This window comes from Microtus oregoni, unplaced genomic scaffold, assembly GCF_018167655.1.
Source record: "Microtus oregoni isolate MIOR12 unplaced genomic scaffold, Mior012 000007F_ref0000211, whole genome shotgun sequence".
Taxonomy (NCBI): Eukaryota; Metazoa; Chordata; class Mammalia; order Rodentia; family Cricetidae; genus Microtus; species Microtus oregoni.
In genome coordinates this window covers 39,905,803-39,933,577 of record NW_024543066.1, presented here as the reverse complement: position 1 = coordinate 39,933,577, position 27,775 = coordinate 39,905,803, and the positions used below count along the sequence as shown (strand labels likewise).

At 43.0% G+C, this 27,775-nt stretch overlaps 1 protein-coding gene across 1 annotated transcript; it reads left to right on the top strand.

Annotated features, from left to right (window-relative positions):
* Positions 1 to 565: 565 nt before the first annotated feature.
* Positions 566 to 26,029, top strand: Mep1a (meprin A subunit alpha). The gene is made up of 14 exons (XM_041656491.1): positions 566 to 640; positions 726 to 750; positions 827 to 874; positions 4,646 to 4,686; positions 5,673 to 5,748; positions 9,303 to 9,420; positions 11,600 to 11,775; positions 15,039 to 15,260; positions 15,910 to 16,059; positions 17,257 to 17,472; positions 20,389 to 20,859; positions 22,110 to 22,283; positions 22,928 to 23,228; positions 25,621 to 26,029. Exons 1-14 carry the CDS (start codon positions 572 to 574, stop codon positions 25,775 to 25,777), a joined length of 2,244 nt encoding a protein of 747 aa, XP_041512425.1. The 5' UTR covers positions 566 to 571; the 3' UTR covers positions 25,778 to 26,029.
* Positions 26,030 to 27,775: the final 1,746 nt, after the last annotated feature.

Here is a 27,775-nt window from a genome sequence, read left to right as displayed (position 1 = left end):
GGAAGCTTGCTCTTTTGTGTAAATTTCAAAAGGAGCCTGCGACACTCCATGAGAACCTTGGTAGGATCTTTACTGAAGTGGCATTGAACTTACATACTGACATCAGACCTGTCACAGACATTTCATCTTTATAGAGGAAGAGCGAGAGACTATGGAGAAAGAAATAGAGAAAATAAGCAGAGAGAAAAGATGTGAGCTGTGCATTCACGACCTGTCATAATTACAACTTGTAACAATTCCATAAACTCTTAGTTCATCTTTGACTGTCAATATATAAGATTATCACTTTGAAGATTATACTCATTTCTGTCACGAAGGGCGTGGTAAATGACTTGTTATCGTACGTTCGTTTCACTACTAATTTTTCAAACTTTCTCCCAGTCTCTGGGTCTCGGGATTTTAGAACAGGCTTCTTTGTACTCACCCACGAAAGTGTCATTCATTCCTGCGGACTGTATTTACCAGGCAATACAGTACCTACAGAAGGGTCAAAGTTCCCACTGTGACAGTTAGAACAAGGTCCAGGTTTTTATGGCAAGGAGTCTTTGCCGCATCCGGCTCATTTGCAACAATGCCTTGGACGAGAGCGGCCTGTGGTCTCTTCCTGGTCTTGTTTTCTACCCACATAGCAGCCGTATCGGTAAGTAGGTGTCTCCTTCTATGGATATTTAGAGGCCTGGCTCTAGCCTGAGTCCCTCACTTTGTGTATGTTTATCTCCCTCCAGATTAAGCATCTTGTGAACGGACCCGGTAAGAAACATTTCACACGCAATTTTTCTGAGTCTTCCTCAACAAGATTAGTAACGTTTTCTTTCTATTTTGACAGACCATGATGCAGATGGTGAACAGAAGGATATTTCAGAGATCAACTTAGGTGAGCTCAGTTTCTGAAATATTGAGACCTTGAAATCCTTGAACGCCCCCAGAGTCCCAGGGCTGCTGATGGACATCACCATGCCTATCTTTAAAGGATTTCAAGCCCAGTGATGGGATTACCCTTTTGAGAGACAAGTTCATTGGTGTCTACTGGCGTTAGAAGTTTCTAGAGAATAACGATGCCAGAGAGAAAGGGGATCACATGAGATTATGTGCCTGCTCATGTCAGTGTCTACACAGGTATGTGTGTGAAGGCCAGAAGTCAGTTTCTGTTATGGCTCATCAGGAACTGGCCACCTTGCTCTTGGAGACAGGATCTCTTTTGTCTGTGTCTTGCCAAGTAAGTTAGACTGACTGGTCAGGGAGACCCAGGGATCCACATGCTTCTTCCTTTTTGGAGTCATAACCACTCCTGGGTTTTTACTTGGGTTCTAGGGCTCAAACCAGGTCTTCAAGCTTTCTCAGCGTTCGTTTTCCCAACTGAACCATCTCCCCAGGCCCTAGGTTAGCTTTTTCTAAGACAGCTAACGAACTCTACTGGATCTCAGACTACTACTTAGCATAGGTTTATCATTTATGAGGATTTCATGTTTTCTAGTTTCTAGTTTAAAATAAAAGGGAAGAGGAATGGGCAATTATTCTACTTGCTGAAAATGATAAAGCATAAGCAGATAGTTCTATTTAATGGGAGAAAGAGCCCAGCCTGAACTGGCCAGTCATATGTACTAGTCATGAGATGACTGGTTGACCAGGCATAGAGAAATGAGTAAATGTATTTCTCTCTGGAGTGCTTGTTTAGAAACGTATTTATCGAGGAAACCCATGCTGTCTGTCATTCATTACTGAGAGGCGAGCGATTGAGGTGTTGCCTGCCTTGTTTCTGTGTTCTGCTTCTGGGGTTTCAGAGAAGCCTTTGCACCTTGACATCTTTGGCTGGGACTGGTGCCAGAGGAGGGCGACCTGATCACCAACACCTTAGAGTCTGCAAAAACATTCATGTCCAGTGTCACCACCATCTTGTAGTGTTTCCTTTTTGTAGGAAGAGACGGGTAACCCCCGTTAGAGAGCCTGTTCATAGTTGCTGTATAGAGGTCACCTTCTCTTCCTTAGTGTGCCCCTCCTCCACTTCCTGCTCCAGTCCAGGTGCCAGGGAATGCACATGTTTGCACACAACAGGCCCAGATAGCAGTACGGCTCAATGAGCATGAAACACCATTATGGAAAATCAATTCCAAATCTGTTCCTACTGACGCTGAGGTTGCAATGACTTTGCAGTTGGTTGTTATTTAATTTTCGGTTATCATGTAACTGGGTTAGGATGGACAGGGTTGAGTACATCTATGGAATGCATGCATACAGAAGGGGTAGAGCAGGCACAGCCTTTGTCCTGGGCAGGTGAGACCATGCTCCCTTCTATTACCTGGTCCCTTTGGAAGAAGCTATATGCTTTGGAGAATAAGACTTCTGCTGCTACTGTGGAGATTGTTCTCTGGATTGGTTTCCTAGTTGTAATCCAAGGGCTGTTCTCAGATTGCAGTGCAAGTCAACGATCCTGTCTGAAGATGTTTATGTTTTATAGGTTATACTGATTGTCACATAGGTTACAAAAGTGGAGTTATCAGGCTGGGGAAGTAACTCAGTTGGTTGGAGTTTGATCCTCAGCACCCCCATAATGGGTGTTATCTTAGTATTACTATTGCTGTGAAGAGACACCATGACCACAGCGACTCTGATAAAGGAAAACATTTAACTGGGACTGGTTTACAGTTTCAGGGGTTTAGTCCATTATTGTCATGACGGGTGACATGGTGGTATGCAGGCTGACATGGTGCTGGAGAAGAAGCTGAGAGTTTTGCATCTTGATCCACAGGCAATAGGAAGTAAACTGTGTCCTAACCCAGTATAGCTTGAACATATATGATACCTCACAGCCCACCTCCACAGTGACACGCTTCCTACAACAAGGCCATACCTACTCCAACAAGACCATTCTTCCTAATAGTGTAGTTCCCTATGGGCCAAACATTCAAACATGTGAGTCTATGGGGAGCATACTTATCAAACCACCACAAGTAGGATGGCAAATGCTGTAACCCCAGAACTGGGGAAATCGAGGCAGGGAGATCTGAGTTCAAAGCCATCCTTGGCTATGTGAGCTATATGAGATTGTGTTTAAAAAACAAGAGTAGACAAAACTGTAACCCTAGTCACTTAGGGGGAAGAGTGTGGTGTATTGTCATCAGTGCTAACATTTACTGATTATTGGGTATTTAATCTTATTGCTTTGATTTTCTTGGTGCTTGAAGACAGGGTTTCTATGCGTAGCCCTAGCTGCCTATGAATTTGCTTTGTAGATCAGGCTGGCCCTGGACTCACTGAGATCTACCTGCCTTTGCCTCACGAGTGCTGAGATTAAAACCCTGCACCACCATGCCTGTCTGATTATTAGGCATTTCTGCTTGGAGCACATTTTAAAGCACTTTTATAGGTATGATCATTTTATTCTCATAAGACTGTACATTTCAGAGTATTGTGGTTACTCTAAGTTAAGGAAACAACATGATAATAATTAATTCAAGACCAAGATTTAAGCCCAGGCAGGCCTAGGTTGTGCTTTTTTTGTTTGTTTGTTTGTTTTCTTTTTTGTGTTTTTTGTTTTAAGACAGAGTTTCTCTGTGTAGCTTTGAAGTCTGTCCTGGAACTTGCTCTGTAAATCAGGCTGGCCTCGAACTCATAGAGATCCGCCTGCCTCTAAGTCTTGAGTGCTGGGATTAAAGTCATGCACCACTACCCCTCAGCTTAGATTATGCATCTTTAATACTGTAAAATTAAACTAATTAACTAAGCATTATTTTAAAAGGTAAGTGATGTTCTTTAAATGCTTGGGAAGTGTTTTCCCATGATCTTTTCTTTTAACAGCTGTCTTTTCAGAAGTCCTTTGAGGTCAGGGTTAAGCAATCCAAGCAGTGTGTTGGGGTACATTATGCTAAGGATCTGAAAAGCAGGGCTTGGAGATATCACCTTGAGTGAACCTGCACGTGATCCCTTGGTATTCGCCATTACAAGGGCAGAGTCACTGGTTTAGGTTCAAAGGCTGCCATCATCCCCACGGGAGGAAATCAACTCAATGCATTTACTTAGGTGAAGGGGACGGAACAAGAAGGCCTGGGATGGGACACCAGCTGTAATGCCACTTGGACAATGACCTCCGAGTTCATGGAGTCTCTGCGCTTCATTTCTTCCTTTGAAGTAGGGAAGGTTTAGAGTTCATGGTCAACACTATCACTTCTGATTCATCTTAGTTGTAAAGTTATTTTTTAAATATTATTAATTTATATGTATGGATGGTTAAACTACATGTTACGGTATAGATGTGCATGCCTGGTGTGCACAAAGGCCAGAACAGGGCACTGGACCCCTGGAACTGGCGTTGCAGATGATAGGCAGCTGTGATGTAGGTGCTGGGTATTGAACCCAGGTCCACTGCAAGAACAACCAGTGTTCTTGACCACCATGCCATCCCTCCAGGCTCAGTTCTGAGGTTCTTGGAGAAGGGCTTTCATTCCAAAATTGAAAAGAGGACATATGAACATGTAAGACTTACTGGCTATTCACATGTACTCAGAGGGAAAAAAAAATCACAATTTCAAAAAAGAGATAGAAAACTGCACAGGATAAAAGATGTATAATAGCAAAGACCAATTTTACTGTGGTATGTCTTTGATTAATGTTCTTTTCATATATTCTATTGTTTTTAAATCCACCCCAGCTGCAGGCCTGGATCTTTTTCAAGGGGACATCCTCCTGCCGGTGAGTGCTACCAATGGTATGATACTGTGTCTCGGGAGTTGTGACCCCCCCTGGAGCCCAGCCTGTGCTCTGGGCTTGCTCCATGCTGGTCACTGTGGAAAGAAAGCAAACACTCATGTATAATCTGTATCTATAAGGACTTCCACATAGTTGATAGCAATAAAACATTAAAAAGCACAGAAAAATATACAATGATCAAATAGTTTATTTATTCGATTTGTCCCAATAAACAGAGAACAGGAAGTGCTCTAGTGTGTTTTAAGGTGCTGTACTGGAGCTAGCAGTTACCTGACCCTTTTACTTTGTTCTTATTAATGCCTCTGAATTCCCAAAAACTATCTCTAAAGAGTTCCCATTGCTTTTATAATGAGAAGACAAATGCCCTGAGTTAAGTAGTCCTGTGGAGTGTGGGGGGAGGGTGAGAAAGGTCGTCCTGTGGAGTGTGTGGAGTAGGAAGGTAGTCTGGGCACTAGGTTTCTCAGACATTTTGGTGTTGTTTATTTTCCATTTTGGTATCATCACTTAGCTTACAATGTAGCTGTTTCCCTCCTAGGGTTTTTCCTACACCATTAGGTTAGGTTGGTTCTCCTTCCCACCCATTGCTATTCCCATTCTCTCTGATCCCCATCCATGTTTTAACCACTCCATTTCCTGGATTCCCCTTTCTACTTCAACTCACTGGCGTTCTATTAATCCACCTGCCCATCTTCCTTTCGGCCTCTTTTTTTTTTTTTGTATTCTTATGAGTCCCTTTCTAGTTTCCTGACCCCTGCTCAGACTCACTTCCACCTAAATACCAAGATATAAATATTAAGAACTAGAAGCCACGGCCGACCTATGGGAGAAAGCAGGCAATATTTATTTTTCCACACGTGGGAAATGTGGTGCATCAATACAGTGGAATTTTATCAGCTGCAAATGAAAATTAAGCCAGCAGGGAAAAGGATGGAACTGGACAACATTGTGTTTGCTCTTATTTTTCATAGAGAACCAGAAATGCCCTGAGAAACCCGACAAGCAGATGGAAGTTCCCCATTCCCTACATTCTGGCTGACAACCTGGGTAATGGAAGTTGTTCTTAACTGGAAATGGGTAAACTTTTCTCTCCCCTTTTCTCCTGTGCCTCGACTTCAGAGCAATATAAAGCCATAAAGATTCTTTATCTCATGAGAAAGTCATGACGTTTCCTTACCCAGTCTGCAAGAGTGTTAAAGAACAAGTCAGGGTTTGGATAGATAGGTGCCTCACAGGAGGACATGAGTTCAATTCCCAGCATCCAAATAAAAATGTCTGGCACACTGACTCACGCTTGTAATCTCAGTGATTGGAAAGTAGAGGCAGGTGGGTCCCTGCGGGTCTGAGCTAGCCTGGCCAGCCTGCTTGGTGAACTACAGAGAGACCCTGCCTCAAAATAGAGTGAACTGCACCTGAGGAACATGAGCCACAATTGACTCCTACATGCTCAAACTCGTATATATGTACCCGCCTCAACACAAACATGCACTCATATGCACACACAGACATACATGCACACACGTGGACACACACACACACATGCATGTACACACGTATAACCAGAAGTTATGGCACATATTAAAACGTTAGTAAAATCAGGAACAACACAAGGAACTAAATTGTGAGCTCAACTTTGACATCATAATGGTGACATTGAGCCCTTCAGTGACACAGGCTGAGCTGATGGGAGGAAGCCATTTCCGGCTTACTGAGTTCTTCTCTTTGCGTTGTCAGAGCAACATGCTTTGGAGAAATGGAAAAGCATATACTACCCATGTTCAAGTCGCATTTTCTCAACAGTAATAATTTTGACCTTTTCCTTTCTTTTAAGATCTGTATAGCTTATGTTTTAGTCACTGATAGAAATATTAATTGGTAGCTAATGAATGACTATTAAATGCCATGAACAGGTCCTGGCTGATCCTCAAGTAACTGACCAATAACTTCCACAAGGACTCCTTGTCTGCCAAATCTACTCTTCATTGCTGCTCTCGACACATGTAGATTGCATTTCAGTATTCTCCCGTCTCTGTTATCAGTGTTGTTTCTAAGACCTTTTCCAGTGAACAGACTGAAAACACTGCTGTTCTCGGCTATTTATTGGGAAACTAAGGCATTTCCCCACATGCTTCTCCAGCATACTTGTCAGTTCAGAGTGTCCATATTTTCTGGAGCATGATTAAAGAAACCACCTTAGAAGGAGTTTTTTGTTTTTTGTTTTATGTTTTGATTTTTTTTTAAAGACAGGCTTTCTCTGTAGCATTGGAGCCTGTCCTAGAACTAGCTCTTGTAGACCAGACTGGCCTCAAACTCACAGAGGTCCTCCTGCCTCTGCCTCCCGAGTGCTGGAATTAAAGGCGTGCGCCACCACTGCCAGGCTGGAAGGAGTTTTTTTTTTTCCAATTACCATTTTTCTCTCCTTTGCACCACCCCGTATGTGCCGAGCACAATGCTCTCACCTGACGGTTAACCGAGGCTGCTCTGTATCTAAAAGACCGAGTTTTTTAACACGCATAAGATTCCTCTGAGCACTGAAAACCTAGCTTACCTGGGAACAGCTTGCCTAGCCTTCATGAAACACTGGACTGCGTCCCCAGAGCCCCATAAAGCAGCATAGTGGGGAACACTCATAAACCCAGAACTTGGTAGATGAAGGCATGACGATCCCAAGTTCAAGGGCAAGAAAAGTTCTTTGAATTCATCCTGTGATTCAGCCTTCTTAGATCTGTGAAGGAATGTTTAAACAACCAATGTGAGAACTCTTTGGCCATTATTTCCTCAATATCCTTCTGTGCTCCTCCTGTGCATCGGAAACTAACTGCAAAGACTTGGGGCTTGTTGGTATTTTCTCCTTATCCTATTCCTAATTCTAATCCAAATAGAAACACTAACTGAGAAACAAGCATTCAAACGCTTGTGCCTATGGGAACCATTCTCATTCAAACCCCACATTCCACTTCCTGGCCCTTGTAGACTTGTAACCACATCATAATGCAAAGGACATTTAATCCGACATTACTGCTTTTTTAAAAAAATATATTCTAGATAGTGATGCTATGTTAGAGAAATAGTTCGACAGTTTTTAGGTTGATTCTTTGCTCTGTTGACTTGATTCCTTGGTGGTGTGGAAGTTGCTTAGTTTGACATGACATCCCTTATAGTTTTGCTTTTGATGATCTTGCTTTGGGGTTCTCCGCCAAAGTATACACTGTTTATATAGGTGTGTTGAATTGATTCCCCTGTGCTGTCTTCTGGCAGCAACGCAGATATCCAACTTCTCCAGCATCATTTATTGAGAGACTGTCTGTTCTCCAATGCATGTTTTGGTGCAAAGGAAAGTAATCCAGTGTCCAGAAATGATCCCATGAATTGTACAGTCAACTATTTTAAAAAGGACACTAAGGACTCACTCCCCCACCCCCTTTTCCCTCCCCTCCCCCCGACAGAATCTTACTCTGGTGCTGAGGTTGGCCTTGAACTCCACCAATTCTCACAACTGCTGACTTAATACACATGAGCCACCCTGCCCAGATAAGGACTTTTTCCTTACTGATGCCGCTATGGCCTTACGGTGCACACTGTGAACTCTCCAACATGGTACTTTAGGAAATGAAAACCATGATATAATCATTTGGCAAAATGCCAAGGATTATGTTTTTTTTAAGTTAATGTCATAAAATGACTTGGATTAATTTTTAAATGAGCTCTCTCCTTCCAGTGAGTGGATGGTAAGGGAAAAGTGTAGATGAAGTGAAATATAATCTCAGTTCTCCGAGAGTTCATTCCTTATCCGCCTATCCTTGCCATGGGTAGAACTTTCTGTACATGGTGCTGGCTTGTTGATCTACTTCCCACTGCTCTCACAGGGGAATAAGGTAACTCCATGTGCTTTGTTTTTTTCTTCAAGAACCTTCACACTTCTCTAAACTGTTCTCTCCTCTATCTAAGGAGGATTTTTTGAAAAAACAAAACAAACAAAAACCAAAACAAAACAAAAACCCAATGTACCCTTATTTAGCTCAGGTTGGTTTTGAACTCCCAATCCTTCTGCCTCCTCTTCCCAAGCGCTGAGATTAGAGGCATTAGCGTGTCTTGTGTACTTGTTTTCTTGGTGCTGAGGATGAACTCAAGGCCCTATGTATGCTAAGCACTCTACCAGCTGAGCTGCATCCCCAGCCTGGGAGGATGCTATTTTAGTGTGGGGAAAGGATCCCTCTTTTCTGTCGCTTCTCTCCAAGGTACTTCACCCACGCACACAAAAGTCAGAGTGACTTGAAAGCCATATCCGTTTCTTGCTCTGCCATGTGACTCTTCTCAGGAAAAGCTCTGGATGAAAGAAAGAAAAGAAGAAGAAAAAGGAAGATGTTCTGTGGTTTAGGTTCACATGCATGAGCTGTGGTTGCATTTGTGTTGATCAACTAAATTATGAGCCTGCACCATGTATGCAACTAAGTCCAAATTCAGTTTCCAAAGAATTGGGTTATTGCCCAAAAGAAAAAAAATCTACAAGGAACCTCTGTGTATTTCATATCTGTGGCACAGTCTTCTATAAACAACTATGTGTGTTATCCAAACTAATAATGCCTGTCAATGTTTTACAGATCTGAATGCCAAAGGAGCCATCCTCAATGCCTTTGAGATGTTCCGCCTCAAGTCCTGCGTGGACTTCAAGCCCTATGAAGGAGAGAGCTCATACATCATCTTCCAGAAATTTTCTGGGTTAGTATGAAATATTAGTATGTGGGAAAAGCATGTGACCTTCAGTTTGTAACCTGTCACACATCTGATTGGAAAGTTGAAAGAAGTGATAAAAATACAGCAAAATCAGATCTTTCACTGTTTTCTTAGCTTCTGAGCCATCTCTTTCACCTCAACATTCATTCTTGTGCAAGTGTCATTTGAATTAGCATGCAAAGGTACCCAGTGCTAACACTCTCAGGGAGGAGAGTAGGTAGGTAAGACAGTGTGATCATTGCCAAGTGACTTGCTATCCCTGTAACACTGAAATCGACTGGCAAAACTCTTCATGTCAGTCCAAATTTCACAGCACAAACCCAAAAGGAGATCATTTGTGGAAAATTCTAGGTTTGCTAGCGAGGGCGGAAACTTAATTTATGAAACAAGGCAACCACAACAAAAGATTTTGGGAAAAAGAGGGTGAGTGACATTCCATGATAAACTTAGGGAGTCTGATAAGGTTCCGTAGTACATCAGTTTCAGAGAACATTTGGGGTTCCTGGGGTTCCTTGGGGTTCCTTCAGAAGGAAGGTAGCCAGTGGGCTGGTGACTTAGTGCTGCCAGCAAATTCCTAAAAAGAAGAAAGGTTTATTCTGGCTCACACCATGAGGAGGAATGATGGTTTATAACGGTGATGAAGGCATGGTGACAGGAGGGTAACGTGGGGGACACTGTATCCTGAGTCAGGCAATGGAAAGCAGACAGGAAGTGGAGCTGGGCTATGAAATCCCATGGGAAGCACTTCTGCAGTAAGACTCAGCCTCCTAATGCTGTGACCCTTTAACGCAGTTCTTCGTGTTGTGGTGACCCCCAAGCCATAAAATTATTTTGTTGCTATGTCATATAATTTTCCTGCCATTAGGAATTGTACTGTAAATATCTGATATACAGGATCCTCGGTATGTGACCCCTGAGGAAGGGTCGTTGACCCCACCCCTGAGGGCTCACAACCCAGTGGTTGAAAGTCACTGTCCTAAAGTTTGTACGGCTTCCAAAACAGCTGGGGACAAACATAGAAGTCTAAAGGGTGAATTTCATGATCAACTGCACAGCAGAAGGCAGGGGCATTCCATGAGGGAGGGATTCTGGGAATCTGCCAAGAGTTCCTTAGTCTGCTAGTCTCTTAGGGAAGTTTTGGGTTCTCCTTGCCCAGTATCCTTCAGTATGAGGTAGGCAGTCTTCCCGGAGTGGTCAGACTCCATCCAGAGTTGTGAACTGCTGTACTCCTTAGCTTGCTTTATCACAGATGCTCTTCGCAATCGTGAAATTTGCCTCGGCTCCTTGTAGGGGATTTGGAAAATCCCTAGAGAATTTAAATCAGCCACAACCATCAATAAACGACAGTATTTTAATCTAAAAGTAATGGTGTTCTTTGGAGTGCCCTATGGTTTCACGAAGGGGAAGGAGAATACCAATTTTCTCTCCTTGATACCTTGTTATGACAGTAGTTTGCCTGGAGGAAATAGAGGCTTTTAAAATGGATTATCACTCTAAATTGGCATAAGAAAACACAGAGGTTGCTTGCTAAGAACATCCCACACTAAATTCTTGTCATTGAGCTGTCGGTACAGAGAAATGTTTTACTTTCTGTTCTTGAAAGTTCCCCTTTTAACTTTTGTTTTTAATTGATCCAAGCAACCTGTGCAGTTTTAAGGATGAGGGGCCATGCTTCCTCCATGTATTCCTAGGCTGGGAAACTGGTCCTTAGGTACAAAGCTGTAGCTAGTTCAGAGAAGGAAGCTTTGATGCTCTGAAGGATGTAAACTAACTAGGGCCGACACTATTGTGTTAAACACTTCCAAACAACAGAAGAGAGCGTTTTGAAGGAGTCTGTAGCCACGGGTTTAGACAGTCTAGAGTATGGCTGGCCCGGTCTCTCTGGGATTCTGTCTCTGCCTTCCCAATTCAGGGATTATAGGATGCTTTCCCTCTCCTGGCTATTAACGAACACTGGGAATTTGAGCTCTGGTCCTCATTCTTGCATAGCAGGTGCTCGACTAAGTAATCACTACAGTGCCCAACTAAAAAAATAATCAGATTTAACTTTCTTCATTTTGTCCTGAAATCTTATAAATTGTAACCATTTGAAATATATAAATTATATATAAATGTGTAAATTATATCTCTATGAAAACATTTTTCCTCTCCTCCCTCTTTAAAGGTGCTGGTCTATGGTTGGTGATCAACAGGTGGGACAGAATCTTTCTATTGGCTCGGGCTGCGACCATAAGGCCATCATTGAACATGAGCTCCTACACGCTCTGGGATTTTACCACGAGCAGTCAAGGACTGACCGGGATGATTATGTGACCATCCATTGGGATGAGATTCTTCAAGGTATGTATGACCCAGCACAGACAAGGGGCTGCTGTTGTCTTTCGGGCTTTCTGAGACCATCTGTGGGAGACCCAGGCTGACTCTGTGGGCGCAGGAATTCCAGCCTTTCCAGTGGAAAGAAGGGCTGTGCAGAAGTAGCTGATTGAGGAGCTCTCCTCGGACTGTGCTGGTTTGCTCACAACTGGCCTCTGCATGGGAGGACAGGGTGACTCACTGTAGGGGTAAGTCTGTTTTCTTGTTCTAATGGGGAAAAGGTATTAGATTTCAGAGGATATAGGGCTGTTTTCTGCATGGCAGCTTCCGAAGGCTGAGGTGACATTATGATGATGACCAGAGAATACACTCCAGAGGGTTTTGTGTATGTGTGCATATATCTGTGTGTTCATGTATGTGTGTGTATATTTGCATGTGTATGCATTCTATGCATGTATGTGTGTACATATATGTGTGTATTTCTCTCTCTCTCTCTGTGTGTGTGTGTGTTGGCTAGTTTTTAATGCCAATTTCATACAACATAGGGTCACCTGGGCAGAAAGAATTTTAGTTGAGAATATGCCTCAATAGGACTGGCCAATAGGCCAGTCTATAGGGCATTTCCTTCATTTCCTTGATTGTGACAATTGACTGGGCTAAGCCTATTGTTAGTGCCACACCTGTGCAGATAGTCCTGGGTGTGTAAGAAATCAGGCTGAATAAGTCTTGGAGAGCAAGTCAGTAAGCACCCCTCCTCCATGGGTTCTGCTGCAGTTCCTGCCTCTGGATTCCTTTCGTGACTTCCTATGACAGAACTGTGATGTGGAAGTGTAAGCTGAGGTGAACCCTTCCCTCTCAGGTTGCTTTTGGTCATAATGTTTTATCACATCAGTAGAAACCCAGCTAAGACAATGTATGCTTATGTATGCATGAGTGCATGTCTGTCGATGTGTATATAAGTGCATGTATATGTATGTATATTTTTATATGTGCGTCGTGTATATGTGCTTTAATGTGTATGTATGCATGTATATGTGTATGCATATGTATATGTGTGTATATGTAATAAGTGTGTGATAAGTGGATTGCCTGTGTGTATATATGTATATGTATGCATGCATGTTTTGAATGTGGGAGTTAGCTCAGGGTGTGGAAAAGCATTCTTTCAGATCATAAGTAAATAATGAAACTTCACTATGCTAGAAATGACTTCACTCTTAGCACACATAATGTTCTGAGCAAATAATTTCCTTGCTCAGGAATTTTTATTTATATTCCACTTTATGCATAGGTTCATATATGACTGTGTAGGCAATGATTTGACTTTTCAGGCTCATGAGAGCTAGCTAAGCTTTAGTATTAAATTGGAATCCCAGAAAAGACTTCTGTCAGCATAGCTCGTCTGGGGTAAAATGGACAGTGGTCCTTACAAGAGGATGGATAATTTCCTCATGTATCAGACTCCCCTGTGTGGTTTCTCAGCCTGGGTCCCTCCAACCTATCATAGTCTAATAACTTCATGAATGTGGAGTAATGGAGAAATAACAGGAAAGCTTTAAGTGTAAAAGACTTACATGTCACCAGCATGCGATACCTATGCTCACATGCACACACACACACACATGCACACGTCAGCAAATCCTGCCATCTAAGCACTGAGGCCAAGTCGTTGTCTTCGCAGAGGGTTCCTTGGGGATCTATTTCCCCAAAGATAAAATTTCAGATGAGACTTTGCGTGTTTGGTTCTCAGAATCAATAGTCCCGTAACTGGGTGTGTAGGAAAAGGGGGGGGGGCATGGACTTGTAGGCTAAAGTACTACATCACTGACTATGAGCTTTATGGCTCTCTTAGACTCCACCTATATTTGCCTGCAAGTCTGAATTTCTTACCTTCCTATACATGCAGTTGGATTCGCTGAAAATTTCATTAGCAATATAAAAAATGACTGTTTGTAAGTCTTGAGGAAGATAAAACTCAACAACTTTTAAAGATATATTTAAAGCAAACAATGTCCAATGAGCACTCGCGCTGGCCGGTGTAATCGGCAGAGTTGCTCAATGGTGGCTGAGTCACGCGGCTCAGCACAAATAGAGATCTCCTATTCCTTTTTCCATCACATAAAATTCCGTGTATCTAAATCACACCTGCACTCACTGAATAACTGCTCTCTAAGAGGACAGCAAACCAAATGAGCAACAAAGCAGCCAATTTGAGTTCCCAGAGTCACTTGCGCCTTTTATTGTACCTCAGTGCTGTCCCTGCAGTCTCGAGTTTAACCTGAGGCCACAGTGGTGCAGTTTCTGCTCCTCTTCTCTGAATCGGAATGAGCGGTTCGTCTTTTTTTGCAAGGGAAAATATTCCACTTCTGAGGTCTAGCAGAGGCTGGCTAGCAATAGTCCCAAGAGACATGTAGTTGCTTTTATAATGTGAACAACCATGACTAAATGCATTGTGAGTGTATAATTTTTCTCTCTTCAAGGAGGATATTAAACATTTCCCAACCCTTCCTATCTGAGAAGCTGAAACAGAAAATAATTGGTCAATGACAGGACATTGATTCCGCTGTATAATTCAGCTTTTCTTGTTGAGACCTATCTTATCTCCTTCTTACTAATCCAACCTCAATAAGTTACCTTTGATAGGAAGCTAATTTTTATTCCTATATTTTTTCCTTATATGTGTTCTTCCTAGACCAATGGGCATTGTGAACTATTCACCTTTTCCCTAGATCCTTGAATTTCTTTTTCCTAACACATACACACACACACACACACACACACAAAAAAAAAAAAACTGGTCTGGTAGAAAGATGGACAGAATTGGTGATGGGTGTATTTGGTTATTAGGAAAATATATCTTAAGTATAATCCTGATATTTTCCTTAATTCAAAAATGTCCTCCTTTTTGTTTATAATTCTTGCCTTGTACTTGCTATTCTAAAAGAAACACATATATACCACACCCTCATATATTACGTGAAGTATTTGTAATGCATAATAATTAATATTTAAATATGTATATTAATAGAAAATGACTATTTTATTGTTGCTCTAACAATCTATTCATACCGTTTTTCAAAACACTGTATGGAGTCCATGGATTAATATTAATAATCAACAATGTTTATTCTTTTATATATTCTAACTGTAAGATACATATATGTATACGTTCGTATGTATGTTAACTAAAGATGCAGTGTTTCCCTTCTTGAGATATCTGAGTAAGCAAAAAGGACAGTTTGGAGAGGATAGCGTGGCTGAGTGGTACCTGAGGGTTCTCTCTCCAACAGACTATGAGCACAATTTCAACACATACGGTGACAACACCATCACAGACCTCAACACACCCTATGATTACGAGTCCGTGATGCACTATGCGCCGTTTTCATTTAACAAGAATGTAAGCATCCCGACCATCACCACCAAGATCCCCGAGTTTAACGGCGTCATTGGACAGCGCCTGGATTTCAGTGCCATTGACTTAGAGAGGCTGAATCGAATGTACAATTGCAGTGAGTACCTCTGGGTCTGAGGGCTGGCTAAAGCGACGTTAAGGCCCTCAGACTTCGTTACTTTTCTTGAATGCTCTGCATAACCTTAAGCAATCTCTCTTTAGAAAAAGATATCCCATAGGATGCTTGTTTATAAACGCACAGTTTATAAGGTACCGGGCAAATATAAGGAGCTGTTATTGTCTAGTTCCTCTGACTTCCTTTCAAAGAGCAAACAATTATGGAAAAGTCAAGATAGGCAATAGGTTTGAAAGTGTGTTGTGCCCTGCAAAACTCTCTCCTAGGGTTACCCTTAACGTACTCTAAAGTTTTGAGATGGGGATATTTTCCAAGAGAGCTTTCTAAAGGTATACAGGGGCCTAGTGACTAAAGCCCATTGAGCTAGCTGCCTCATCCTTGGTCTTGACTTCATGTTGGCCTGTCTAGCGAGGAATGATCACAGGTCTTTATTTTGATTTTCTGAGCTACATGGTTCCGTGTCTCCAATCTAAGAGTGAACCAATGACAGTAAGAGCTCCATTTGGGAAAACTTTAGGAAAATGAAAGGCCTGTGGTTTGGTTTTGTTTAAACAGTGGTGCTTTATTGGCTTAAGGCATTTGGAATGAGATACTTACATTTCTAACCATGTGTCAAAAATATCATATATAGCTGCAACTCATACCCTGCTGGACCACTGTGCCTTTGAGAAGACAAACATCTGTGGAATGATCCAAGGGACCAGAGATGACGATGACTGGGTCCACGAGGACAGCAGTCGGCCTGGACAGGTGGACCACACCTTGGTGGGACAGTGCAAAGGTTGGTGATGGTCAAAGGTCATCACCCCGAGGTGGTGAATGGTGTCTTTAGGTTATTGACCTCATTATCAGACCTGAAAATCTGAACAAGGACAAAGATTAGTTCTCGAATCTTAATCTTGAACTCAATAAAAAGTATCCAGGCTGTGGAGAAGCAAGAGAACATTGTAGAAACTCCGCACCCCTGTGTGCAGGTGACCTTACTTAGACTCAGTAGGCGACACAAAATAAAGGACTTAAGTAGGAGGAGAATGTGTTGGGAAGGAGTTTCACGGGAGTAGGTATAGGGACGTAGAGGGTACATATTATCAAAATGCATTGTATGCATATATGAAATTGCCAAGGAATACATTTTTATAATTAGCAATAATATATTGTATATCTCCAAGTAGCTGAATGAGTTTCAATGTTCTTACCACAAGGAAAAAATAATTATTGAAGGTGAATATATGCTAATTTCTTTGATTTGATAGCTGTACTACATCTCTCTATATATATTTGCATGAGCACATTGGATTTTATCTCACTTCTATATTTTTATTAATTTTTTTTTGTTCATTTTATACCCCGACTGACATTTCCCCTCCTTCCTTCTCCTCCTGTTCCCTCCAGCCGAGGAATATATTTTGAAATACTTTAAATAAAAATAAAAAGAAAGCTCTGTATGTTTACCATGTCAAAACTGTTAAAAGCTTGCCTCATTAATAACTTGACTTTCTAATGGGGGGCAGTGTTTCCGGGTCAGTACCCGCCAATGGAAACACCATGGTAACCGCACAACTTACAGTAGCCTCATAAAAGGCTAAAAGGAAACAGGTAAAAGTCATTTTCACTCAAAGTATTACTATTACTGTATGCTGCTAACATTAAAATGCCTATATGAGATACTTGCATGTTTTGTAGGAAGTCTTTACATTATTACTCTGAAATTTCAGCATTCTAGAGGCTAAGCAAGGAGGATCATGAGTTCAAAACCAGCCTGACCTACGTAAATCTCTCCCCCAAAGTAAATCAGTATAAATACAATAGAGAGATGTGCAGAACGTTGGTGTTAGCTAGTTAGTAACTATGCCCCTTGAGAGAGAGGATGTTTCTATTTCTATTCCTCAGAGACGTTCTAGCTTTGGGTGCCTGATAACAGTTAGTTTTCTACTCCCCTTTGGGAAGAGGATGAGATGTTTGTCTGCTCTCTCTGCAGGTGCCGGTTACTTCATGTACTTCAATACCAGCTCGGGGGTGACAGACGAGGTAGCCCTTCTGGAGTCGCGGATCCTTTACCCCAAGAGGAAGCAGCAGTGCCTGCAGTTTTTTTATAAGATGACAGGAAGCTCCGCAGACAAACTCAGCATCTGGGTGAGAAGGGATGACGGCACGGGCAACGTGCGCGAGCTGGTGAAGATACAGACCTTTCAAGGTACCTAGAACCTGCCTGAAGCACTGGCTTATGAAAACCTGGGGCCATGGTCCTCTCTGTCCTGGGTCTCTCTCCTGTCATCTTTTTCATCCTTCTCTTGCCCTCTCTTTCTCCTTCTATCCTTCTCCTACTTCCTCCTCACCTTCCTCCATCTCCCTCAAACTTTTCTGAAAGTCCACCACAATCTCTGGCTTGTTACCAGAGTGTTTTAAACACTTGAAAATTAAGGGCTTAGGTGAGGCTTACAGATACTCTTAGAGGAGGCCATACGAGTAGACAAATCCAAGAAAGGAGATGATTCAGAGGTGGAGACACAAAAGCGAAGAAATGCTAAACAATTGGCCATAACTAGTTTTGGTCCTCATTCAGGGAAAGAAATGACATCATCTTGAAGTCTCTTTCTTAGGACTTCCCAAGTAGGTTCCAGTTGCTTCAGCATTTATAATAGTGATAGGAACATAAGCTATTGATTTGGCCAACTCCACTGTGGCCATTTACATGCTGAGTGTGTTTCTGGAAGTGAAAATAAAAACCTTTGGCTACCAAGGTAGGCCGTGGGCTGTGAGGGTCATCAGACCTAACTCCTTAAAGCTAAATATTAGTAGTTATTGTTGTTATTGTGAGTCTTTCAGAACAAGCAAGAGAAACAAACTTTCCCTTTCCCCACCCAACAAAGAAGTCCTCGAAATAAACCCTAGAAAGTAAATATCGTTTCCATTTTATTAAACAGACTGCTTTCATTAAAGGGAGAAAACTTCCTGAGATGTCTTTGGGAAGAGTGAGTGTCCAATCACCTCTACCCACTCCATCATCAGCTGGCTGAGAACTCTGTAGTCATGGCATCAGGGGAGAGTTATGGTTTGCTGTGCCTGGCTATAATTAATCAAAGCTACTATGGTGGAAAGATGTTGGCCATATGCCTTTTACTTTTATTTTAATAAATAAAGCTTTAATGCAAAGAACTAGCACATAAATAGCATTATACAGTGAGATCAGCCAGACCCATATAGCATGTTAAAGATGCCCTTTAAAAGTAAAGAATATTTAAAATGAAAATGTGTGGTAAATATAATGATATTGGTGGACTGGTTGATAACCATGTTCAGCTCACTTTGAAAATGTTACCCTGGAAGTGGGAAACCACTCCAAGTGGAATTTAGTTCCTTAACCTGATATGACTTCCCATAGGGCATCTTTGTAAATTCCCTAAAAATAGGGTATAAATGGATTTTGGAATCAGCCCATTCTTAGGTTAGTCTGTCCATGAAATTTTCTAATTGAATATGACTTGGCGTTTATGGGGTATTTGGCAGAAGTTAGTTACAACTGTCTTGGAGTAGCTTGTAACTTTTGTGAAATGCCTATTTTAACCCAGATACTTACATAAAAAATGTGTCTATCAATATCTTATCAATATATAAGATAGGAGTCTGCAAGACTTTTATATATAAGCTTAACTACAAATGTTTACGTACAAATGTATGACCACACACACACACACACACACACACACACACACTCCTACACATATAGAGCTTATGTTTATAGTGAGGCCAGGACCTTGAATAGATGACAATCTGAACTACCACGGATGAAGTTTGTCTCAAATAATCATCTCAAACAATTGTCTCAAATAATTGTGGCTGAATGAGGGAACCCTGTCATTTAGGTAAAATCTTAGGAATTTCATTTCAAAGTCCCTGATCACGTGGTGTAGTCTCTAGTCTGCCACTACCCTGCCCCACACTTCAGCCTCCTTCTCACAACCTGCATTTAAGACAAAAAATAAAATTGAAGCAGTTACTCAGTAGCAAGAAGGGAACTTCCGTTCTCTTGCCAGAATTCCCACCATCTGTAATCTGCTGGGTGCCAAGTTCACATCTATGTCCCCATTCTAGACTTTCAGTCACCCAGTGCATTTCCTGTCCATGTGTTCTAATGCAAGAGATGACAGCTACATAGATTCCCGTATTACTGGTGTGGTTCATAGACCTTCTCTGCCTCCTCAGTGTGTCTGAGCATGTGGCCAGTTCCACACAGGAGTGTCTCCATGGTCATTCTTAGAGGGACCCAAGAACAAGGAGGGATATGGATGCTCTCGGTTCAGGGAAGAGCTTAGCAATGGCTAGAAGATGCAGAGGAGGAAAGAGGGTCTCCTCTCCGCTTCATTTCCGACTGACTTTCTTTGCCCGTGTTTGGCATACGAGTCACTCTGTCTCTACCACATCTCCGTGTCATACTCTGGTTGTTCAACCCATGACCTCTCGCCTCTTACTTCAGCTCTTTATTCAAACTTCCCGTTTCTAGTTCAGCCTCAGCAAAAGAGCAAGTAGATCCTGTCTGCTCTTAGGCCGAGTCACTGGCTTCTGGTAACCCTGGATTCCCCAGGTCACCTCCATACCGGTGTTTCCAAATCTGTGAGGAAGTCTAGACCAGGAGATTTTAGCAACATGTCCCAGGCTGAGCCATAGGAAATCCACCCATTATTTGATTTTTGACTCCTAAAATGTCTATTTTCTATGATTTAGATGAAGGCACGGGCATTTTAGTGCTGCCGTAGAGGGCGGAGTGCTGTGCTAACAGCAAGTTGGCTCAGGGGGAAACCTGTGTCTTTAAAAATAGTGAAAAGCAAAACCGATTAAGATTTGAATATCAGTTGTAAAATAAACTCTGGCTTCGGGGAGAGGAGCGGGGAAGCGGGGGAAATCAGAACGAGCACAAGGACATGCCTGTGAAGTTGCTGCAGTGAAGCCCAACGCTGTGGAGGCTGCCTTTAACTATCACGGTGCATCTTTGGCAACGTTGCTTAATGTGCCTATGGTAGGATGCCCGTGGTAGGAACTGCCACGAAGAATGAATGAGGGAAGTGATATGCCAGGCTTATTGACATCGACTGTCATAAACCTTTGTCCTCAGGAGAGTCTGACCACAACTGGAAAATCGCTCATGTGACACTCACAGAAGAAAAGAAATTTCGCTACCTTTTCCAGGGCACCAAAGGTGACCCTATGAACTCAACTGGGGGTATTTTCCTGGATGACGTCACTCTGACAGAAACCCCCTGCCCAGCTGGAGTTTGGACCATACGGAACATCTCCCAGCTCCTTGCAGACATGGTGCAAGGGGAGAGGCTCTTGAGCCCTAGGTTCTACAGTTCTGAAGGCTACGGTATAGGGGTGACCCTGTACCCCAATGGTAGACTCACCAGTAATCCTGGCTATCTGGGACTCTCTTTCCACCTGTACAGTGGGGAGAACGATGCGATTCTGGAATGGCCAGTGGAAAATAGACAGGCCATCATGACCATCCTGGACCAGGACCCCGATGTCAGAAACAGGATGTCCTTAAGCTTGATGTTCACTACCTCCAGGTCCCAAACATCTGCAGGTAGGTACTTTGAGAAAAAACAAAAAACAAAAACGCCCCTCAGTGGGATGGCCAGGATCCATGTTAAAGAAAACAGTATCCTTCAGTTTCCCCTTGTGTATAGGAGTGACATAGGGACGTGAGTGTGGTGTTACAGGCTGGTGTGTGTGTGTGTGTGTGTGTGTGTGTGTGTGTATGTGGAGGACAGAGAACAATCTTAAGTGTTTCTCTTCAGGCACCATTCACCTTTTTCAGAACATTTCTTCTTATTATTAGTAGTAAGTATGTGTGTGTAGATGTATGTATCCATTTAAGCCCTGATGCTAGCAGAGGGTGGAGGCTTCAGATCCCTGGGAAGGAGAGTTCCAAGAGGTTATGAGACAGACACCTGATGGAGGTGTTGAGAAGTGAATTTGGGTCCTCTGTAGGAGCAGTAACTGCATTCCTAATTGCTGAGCCATCTCCCCAGCCACCCCCCACATTCTTTTGACACAGGGTGTAGTCTAGAACCAAGTAAAGTAGGCTATAGCGGCGAGGCAGGGACCCCAGGGATCTGCCTGCCACCATTGCTTCAGTGCTGGGGTTGCAAGCAAATGCCACTGTGCTTAGGGGTTTTGTTGTCACTTTTGTTTTAGTGTGGGTTGCTGGGGGTCAGACTCAGTGTCTCTGTTTGATGGTAGACTGAGTCACCTCTACAGTCCTACAGTCTAAAGTTTTTCAGTGCCATTGTCCTTTTTTTATCCTAAATTTCCTCGCAGTCATCTATGCAAAGCTTATTCTGTAATAGACTTAGGGATGGAGACTCGGGCTCCAGAAACTCAAATGGCCCCCTTCAAATTGAACTCAATCTAACTGAGAAGGCAGACATTGTCCACCAGAAAGTCAGGCGTCATAAAGCTTTCTATAGTATTGATGTGTTAAGTCTGAGACTGACTGGCATTGGTATGTCCATGAGATAAACTAACATCAACAAAAAATAGGTTGCCTTTTTTTTTCCCAAAGGAGACATAAGTCTTAGCGAAGAATCAGCAGTGGTCTCCTTCTGCCTGCTATTAAGGAAGCCACTTGGTAGAAGGCAAACAAGCGGGCTGTGGTTCTCTGGCCTTCTCACTCTCAATTCTAAATAAAATCCTAGGGTAAATAGAAAAAAAAAACCTTTATTTGAGTGTGTGGGGGGTGTGCATTTGTGTTTTAACAAAGCCCTTCATGTTCATTAAAGACAAAATTAGTATAAAAGCTAACGAAAATGTATGCCCCTCATCACTCTGCAGCTATAAATGGCTCTGTCATCTGGGACAGGCCATCCAAGGTAGGAGTCTATGATGGCAACTGTAAGTGTTATAGAAGCATTGACTGGGGCTGGGGCCAGGCCATCTCCCACGAGCTGCTGAGGAGGAGACGCTTCCTTAAGGACAACACCCTCATCATCTTCGTAGACTTTGAAGGTACTTTGTTAAACTCCTTAGGTCAACAGTTCTAGGCTCTGCGTGGCCTACTGATTCACCTTGGTTTTAAAGTGAGTCAGGGAGGAGGGAATTCTTTTTGTTGTTGTTGGATAAGGTTTGTTTGTTTAAAAAAAAAGGCTGTGTTATAATAGCCACATTTTACTTGTTTGGTCAAAAATTCCTAGTCTCGTATAATGTTTGATTGACACATAAAGATTGGACATAGTCCTGCAGAATGTACCACATGACACAGTGACATGTGTCTGTTATATGACGAACAACCCAGGACAAGTATATCTAGCTTTCAAACACCTGTCATTTCTTTGTATTAAAAACTGTAATATTTAACTGTACCTGAAAGAACCCGAAATTCCGTCTTTCTAAAGTGTTGTCTTTGTGCTAGTTTATCAGTGCGCTGACTCAGGTTAGCCTCAATCTATGCTTCCTTCAGGAAACTCAGTCAGCAAATGTGAGGCGCAGTAATTTTACAATAAAGCAGCTGGCAGCGTGAGATAAGCCATTTTTCTATGTAACATCTGGCTTTGTGGAAGACAGAGGAGGCTCAGGGAACTTCCAGGGTGGGTGTCGACCACAGTCAGTTATTAATCTTGAATCCTCTCTCTGCCGTGGCCTGTTTCCTGAAGATCTCACGCACCTGAGTCAGACTGAAGTTCCAGTTCCAGCCCAAAGTGTCGTCTCCCGAGGCCTCCTTCTCCAAGGTCAGGAGCCTCCTGTCTTGAGAGAAAGCTCTGGAAGAGCCATGTTGGAGAAAGCCCTGCCAAGCAGCCTGGACCAGGGACAACCCAGCCGACAGAAGCGCTCAGTGAAGAATACTGGCCCCATGGAGGATCACAACTGGCCGCAGTACTTCAGAGACCCCTGTGACCCAAACCCGTGCCAGAATGAAGGCATCTGCGTGAACGTGAAAGGCATGGCCAGCTGCAGGTAGGCTCCAAGAACAAGGGTGGCAGGGGGAGGAGGAGGTAGCATATCTGAGTCAAACTTGCTGCTCAAAAACTCACAATGGCGGGGCTGAGATGTGTCAATTGGTAGTGTTTGTGGCACAACCTGAGGACTCGAGTTTGGGCCTCTAGCACCCCACAAAACCAGAGCACAATGTCTCTGTTATGTCTTCTGGGACAAGTGAGGCTAGCAGGGGTACCTACTAGGATGTGGCCTCTGAGGACCTCAGTGCTGGGAAGGTGGGGACAGGAAAATAGATGGAGCTCACTGGCCTAACATCCTAGCTAAATCAGCCAGCTTCCAGTTCAGTGAGAGACCCTGTCTCAAAAAAGACGGCAAAGAGAGACTGAGGAAGATAACCAGTGTCTTTCTCTGGCAACATGCACATGATCACACCACACACATGTGTTCACAGATAGACTGACAGACAGACACACACACCACATAAAAGAACACGGCGGTGACTACATTATACAAGATACTGCTTGCCTTGACTATGGCACTAGGGCTCACACACGACTTAAGGCTTTAGCCTAAAGGCTTTCTGCTCTGTGACCTCTACAGAGAATCAAGATAAAACTGAAATCTTCATGGACAGCAGATGTCTTATTAGTTACCTATCAGTAGTGGCAGTAATAGTTTTTTGAATCCATCAATTCTGTTCTGTTATTATGTTTCCAGTAAGTGTAAAGGGAACGTGTGATTATCATCATATTTCTGCCGGCAGATATCATGTGTCCTCCTTAGCATCGTATGACACACTCTGAGTTATCTTTTCTGCCCCTGAGACATGGTTCTTCTTACCTTCATCTAGTATATCAGGGAGATGAATGTACAAAGGATAATTTGTCCCAAATTATCCAAATATTCAATGCTGGAGCTGGGCCTTGCCTGTCCACACAATTTGCTGTGTAAGAGGGTTATTTCTCTAATATTTGCATAAAAACGTAAAGAATATGTCATAAATAGATATGTGGAGCGAGAGAACCATCACCTGCAGCTGGCAGGATAAAAGCAGATGTAGGGGCCATGCTGCATGTGCTTCAATTCTTTCCTTTCAAGCTTTGACTTGGAAATGATCTCAGGCTTGTAGATACACGGTGCAAATACTACAGATTTCCCTGTGTCCTTAGAATGGCTTCCTGTCATGTTTACAACCAGCAAAGGCCACACACAACACCAACACAGCTCTATGGACCAGACAGCAGACTTCATTCAGCTTCCAACAGCTGAATGTCCTCTTTCTGTTCCCAAACCCCACAATACATTTACTTCCGTGTCTCCTTAGTCTCTGTCAACTTGGAGCAATTCTTTTCTTTCATCACTTTGACATCTTTGAAGAGTGACATCATTACCATGTAACATTTTTCTTAATTGCATTGACTCTAGTTTTTTTTTAATGATTAGATTGAACTTATGCTTAAGTACCAGAGACCCAGAGTACATTACTCTTATTATGTTCAGTGCTCCTGGGGACACTGAGGACACTTCAACAAATCCCCGTAGGTCCCCCTGCTAGCCTCACTTGTCCCAGAAGAGAGGCCAGGAGTTACCATGCATACTCCAAAGTATTCTTTTCCACAGTCCTGAAGCTGGCCCTTTGTGGGATAAGCTTGCTAAAAATCACTCAAGCTGGTGCCATTGGGTCAGAAGAAAGATGTGTATGGTTGCTGTTAACAATTAGGAAGCAAATTCTCAAGCTAGAGATGAATCCTTTAAAGATTTTTAAAAAGGGGGAGGGCAGATGTGGTGGTTTATTTTTGTTATCCTGGCACTTGAGAGGCTGGTGCAGGAGGATCATGAGTTTGAAGCCAGCAGAAGCTACATGATGATTTCCAGACTAGTCTGGGGTGTCACAATGCACCCTGTCTCAACACTTACCCAAGAACTAAGAAAACAAAACAACTTCCTCGCTAATAAAAGGACCCCTAACTCATGAGCACCCCAACCTGCAGCAGAGATTCTTGGAACAAAGGCTGAGTGGTCATTGTGGAAGCTGGGGAGCCCTTCACCTAGTGATTGCTATGTTAACATTTTCAAAAGAAAACAGTCCCCAAGTTTAGCTATTAGGCCCCTATTATGCGTCAACAACCTTAACTAGCATAGGATCTGTTTCTTGGCTTCAGGTGGTAAACACCAACCATGGGACGCAGAGTTATTTATCCTTCCTCTGCTTAAATAACAACAATGAGAAGGGCTGGATTACAACCTCTACCGCAAAATGCCACGTCATGACTAAATGAATTGATACCTATAAAGCCCATGGATAGGCCGGCAGTGGTCTGCAGCTGTTTGGTACTGTTATTGCTGTTACTTCTGGGTCGTCCGCACCTGTGATCCAAATAGTTTCTACTCTCTGTGCTCTGTTCCACAGGTGCGTCTCTGGACATGCCTTTTTCTACACGGGCGAGCGGTGCCAGGCCATGCAAGTACATGGCAGTGTGCTGGGCCTGGTCATCGGTGGCATCACTGGCTTGATCTTCGTGACCTTTTTCACCTTTACCAACACGTACCAAAAGCTGATACAGTGAGCCTATGCCTGTTGCTGACGTCCACCAGAACGCAGAGGTGTCTCCTCCACCCAGACTTCCTTCCTGCGGTCAGTGTACTTTGGGATCTTTTTGTATCAAGCTTCTGTGAAAGGGGTCCCAACACCAAAGCCGCTGGCCTCGCTTGCAGCTCTTACTCTTTCGTCTCTGCGCAGCTGTGTTAGCCTTCTATAAATTCCTGGGAAATCCTAACATCCTGAGACAGCAGCCATCATAGTGTGTTATAAATCTTTTGCTGACTTGACTCTCTCCCCTTCGACCACAAGCTCTAGTCAGGCCGGAGCATGTTGTCATAGGCTAGCGCGCTGGCCCTGGTGCTATAAACATACTTGGCAGGTGTATTGTGGGTGCTCAATGAGGATGAAATGAATGAACCAACAAGCGAGTGAGTAGCTGTGGCACTGTAGTCTTTTGTTTCTATTTCTAGTTCAGATCATAAAGAGATATATTTAGATTTAAATACAGCATAGATCATAAAGATTAAATAGATCATAAATCTAAATGCAAATAGTTTTCACCACATAAAGTAGTCTTATTGCTCTTTTTGTATCCCGTGAAATGCCTTCAAAGATCCCTCTGGTTGGCTGGGTTTCCATGACCTGTACTTTCTTCTGCTCTGGTTTTTAAAAGGCTTAATAAATCCTATAAAGATAGAGCCTGTGTACCCCATGTCTCCATTTTGTGTGTGTATGTGTGCGTGTGCATGTGTATGTGTAGATACCCAAAACCTCTTTTTTTTCGGAATCTAAAATTACAGAGTTTATTTTTTATTGGATTGGTTTCTGAGCTTGTAGGATGTTTGCCTAGCAAGCAAGAAGCCCAGGGTTGCTCCCTAGCCATGCACAACTTGGTAGACCTTGTCTGTAATCCATCATTCAGGAAGAGGAGGCAAGATGATCAAGGTCATTCTCAAGTACGAGTTCCAACCAGGGCTACCTATGTTATGTTGATGATGATGAATGGTATTTTCTATGGTATTCGTGCATAATTGTGCTATGTTATTATTGTATTATGTTAACAGGCCAAAGGCGTCAGGTACAACTATAAAGACAAGTTTTTAGCTCTTTGACTTTCTGTAGCCTTGAGCTGGTAAGATGAAGAGCAACAAGAAAGTTCCAAGAGGGACCTAATGAAAAGGAAAGCTTTGATTCCCTCCCCAGCCAGCAAAGAGTTGGCTCTTGATGACAGAAGAGTCCCAGCAACCTGAGTAGCCCAGGATTAGGTGACCAGACTTCATAGGCATGTCATTGCATCCCCATGGAGTTAGCACGCAGTAGAAACACATGTGAGGGTGAAGGAAGGATCCCTTGCAAAGGTAGGAGACTAGCTTGCAGGGATCCACAAAAGGACCTCCAAGAACAGGCACTCTCTGAATGGAGATAAAGAAGTCTGCCTGGGAGCATGCCCAGCAGGAGCAGTTAACACCCACGGCATAGCCCCTCTGCAGAGTTTCTAGTTTGGTAGGTCTTCGGTAGCCTGGTGATTTGTATGTCTAACAGGCTGCCGGGTGATGCCGCTGCTGCTGGCCTCCTCCACATACCTTAAGAAATACTTTCGGGCAATGGTGGCGCACGCCTTTAATTCTGGCAGAGACACAGGTTATTCTGTGAGTTCAAGACCAGCCTGGTCTCCAGAGCCAGTTCCAGGACAGCCAGGGCTACCCAGAGAAACTCTGTCTCCAAGCAAGCAAACAAACAAAACAACAACAAAAGAGATACTGTTGGTTTAGCGACTAGGAGGTGGTCAGCAAGCCAGCATCCTGGATGTAAGCTTGGACCAATCAACCAGCTGGCTGTGTGTTCATTGTAAGAAATCACACAAGCTGTTCTTGGGTTTAATTAGTCACCAGTTCCGTTCTGCTACTCAACCTCACCATCTCAAGGATGCGTAGTCGTCAGAAAAATCCATCCGTGGTTCAGAACCAGTGCTCTGGCTGGACCAGCCAATGGAATCCCTCTTTTGAGTGAGGGAGACAACTGC

Coding starts and splice junctions, on each gene's coding strand:
- Mep1a (XM_041656491.1), top strand. CDS start 572: ATGCCTTGGACGAGAGCGGCCTGTGGTCTCTTCCTGGTCTTGTTTTCT. Junction 5,749..9,302: donor CATTCTGGCTGACAACCTGG/GTAATGGAAGTT, acceptor AATGTTTTACAG/ATCTGAATGCCAAAGGAGCC. Junction 20,860..22,109: donor CAGGTCCCAAACATCTGCAG/GTAGGTACTTTG, acceptor ATCACTCTGCAG/CTATAAATGGCTCTGTCATC.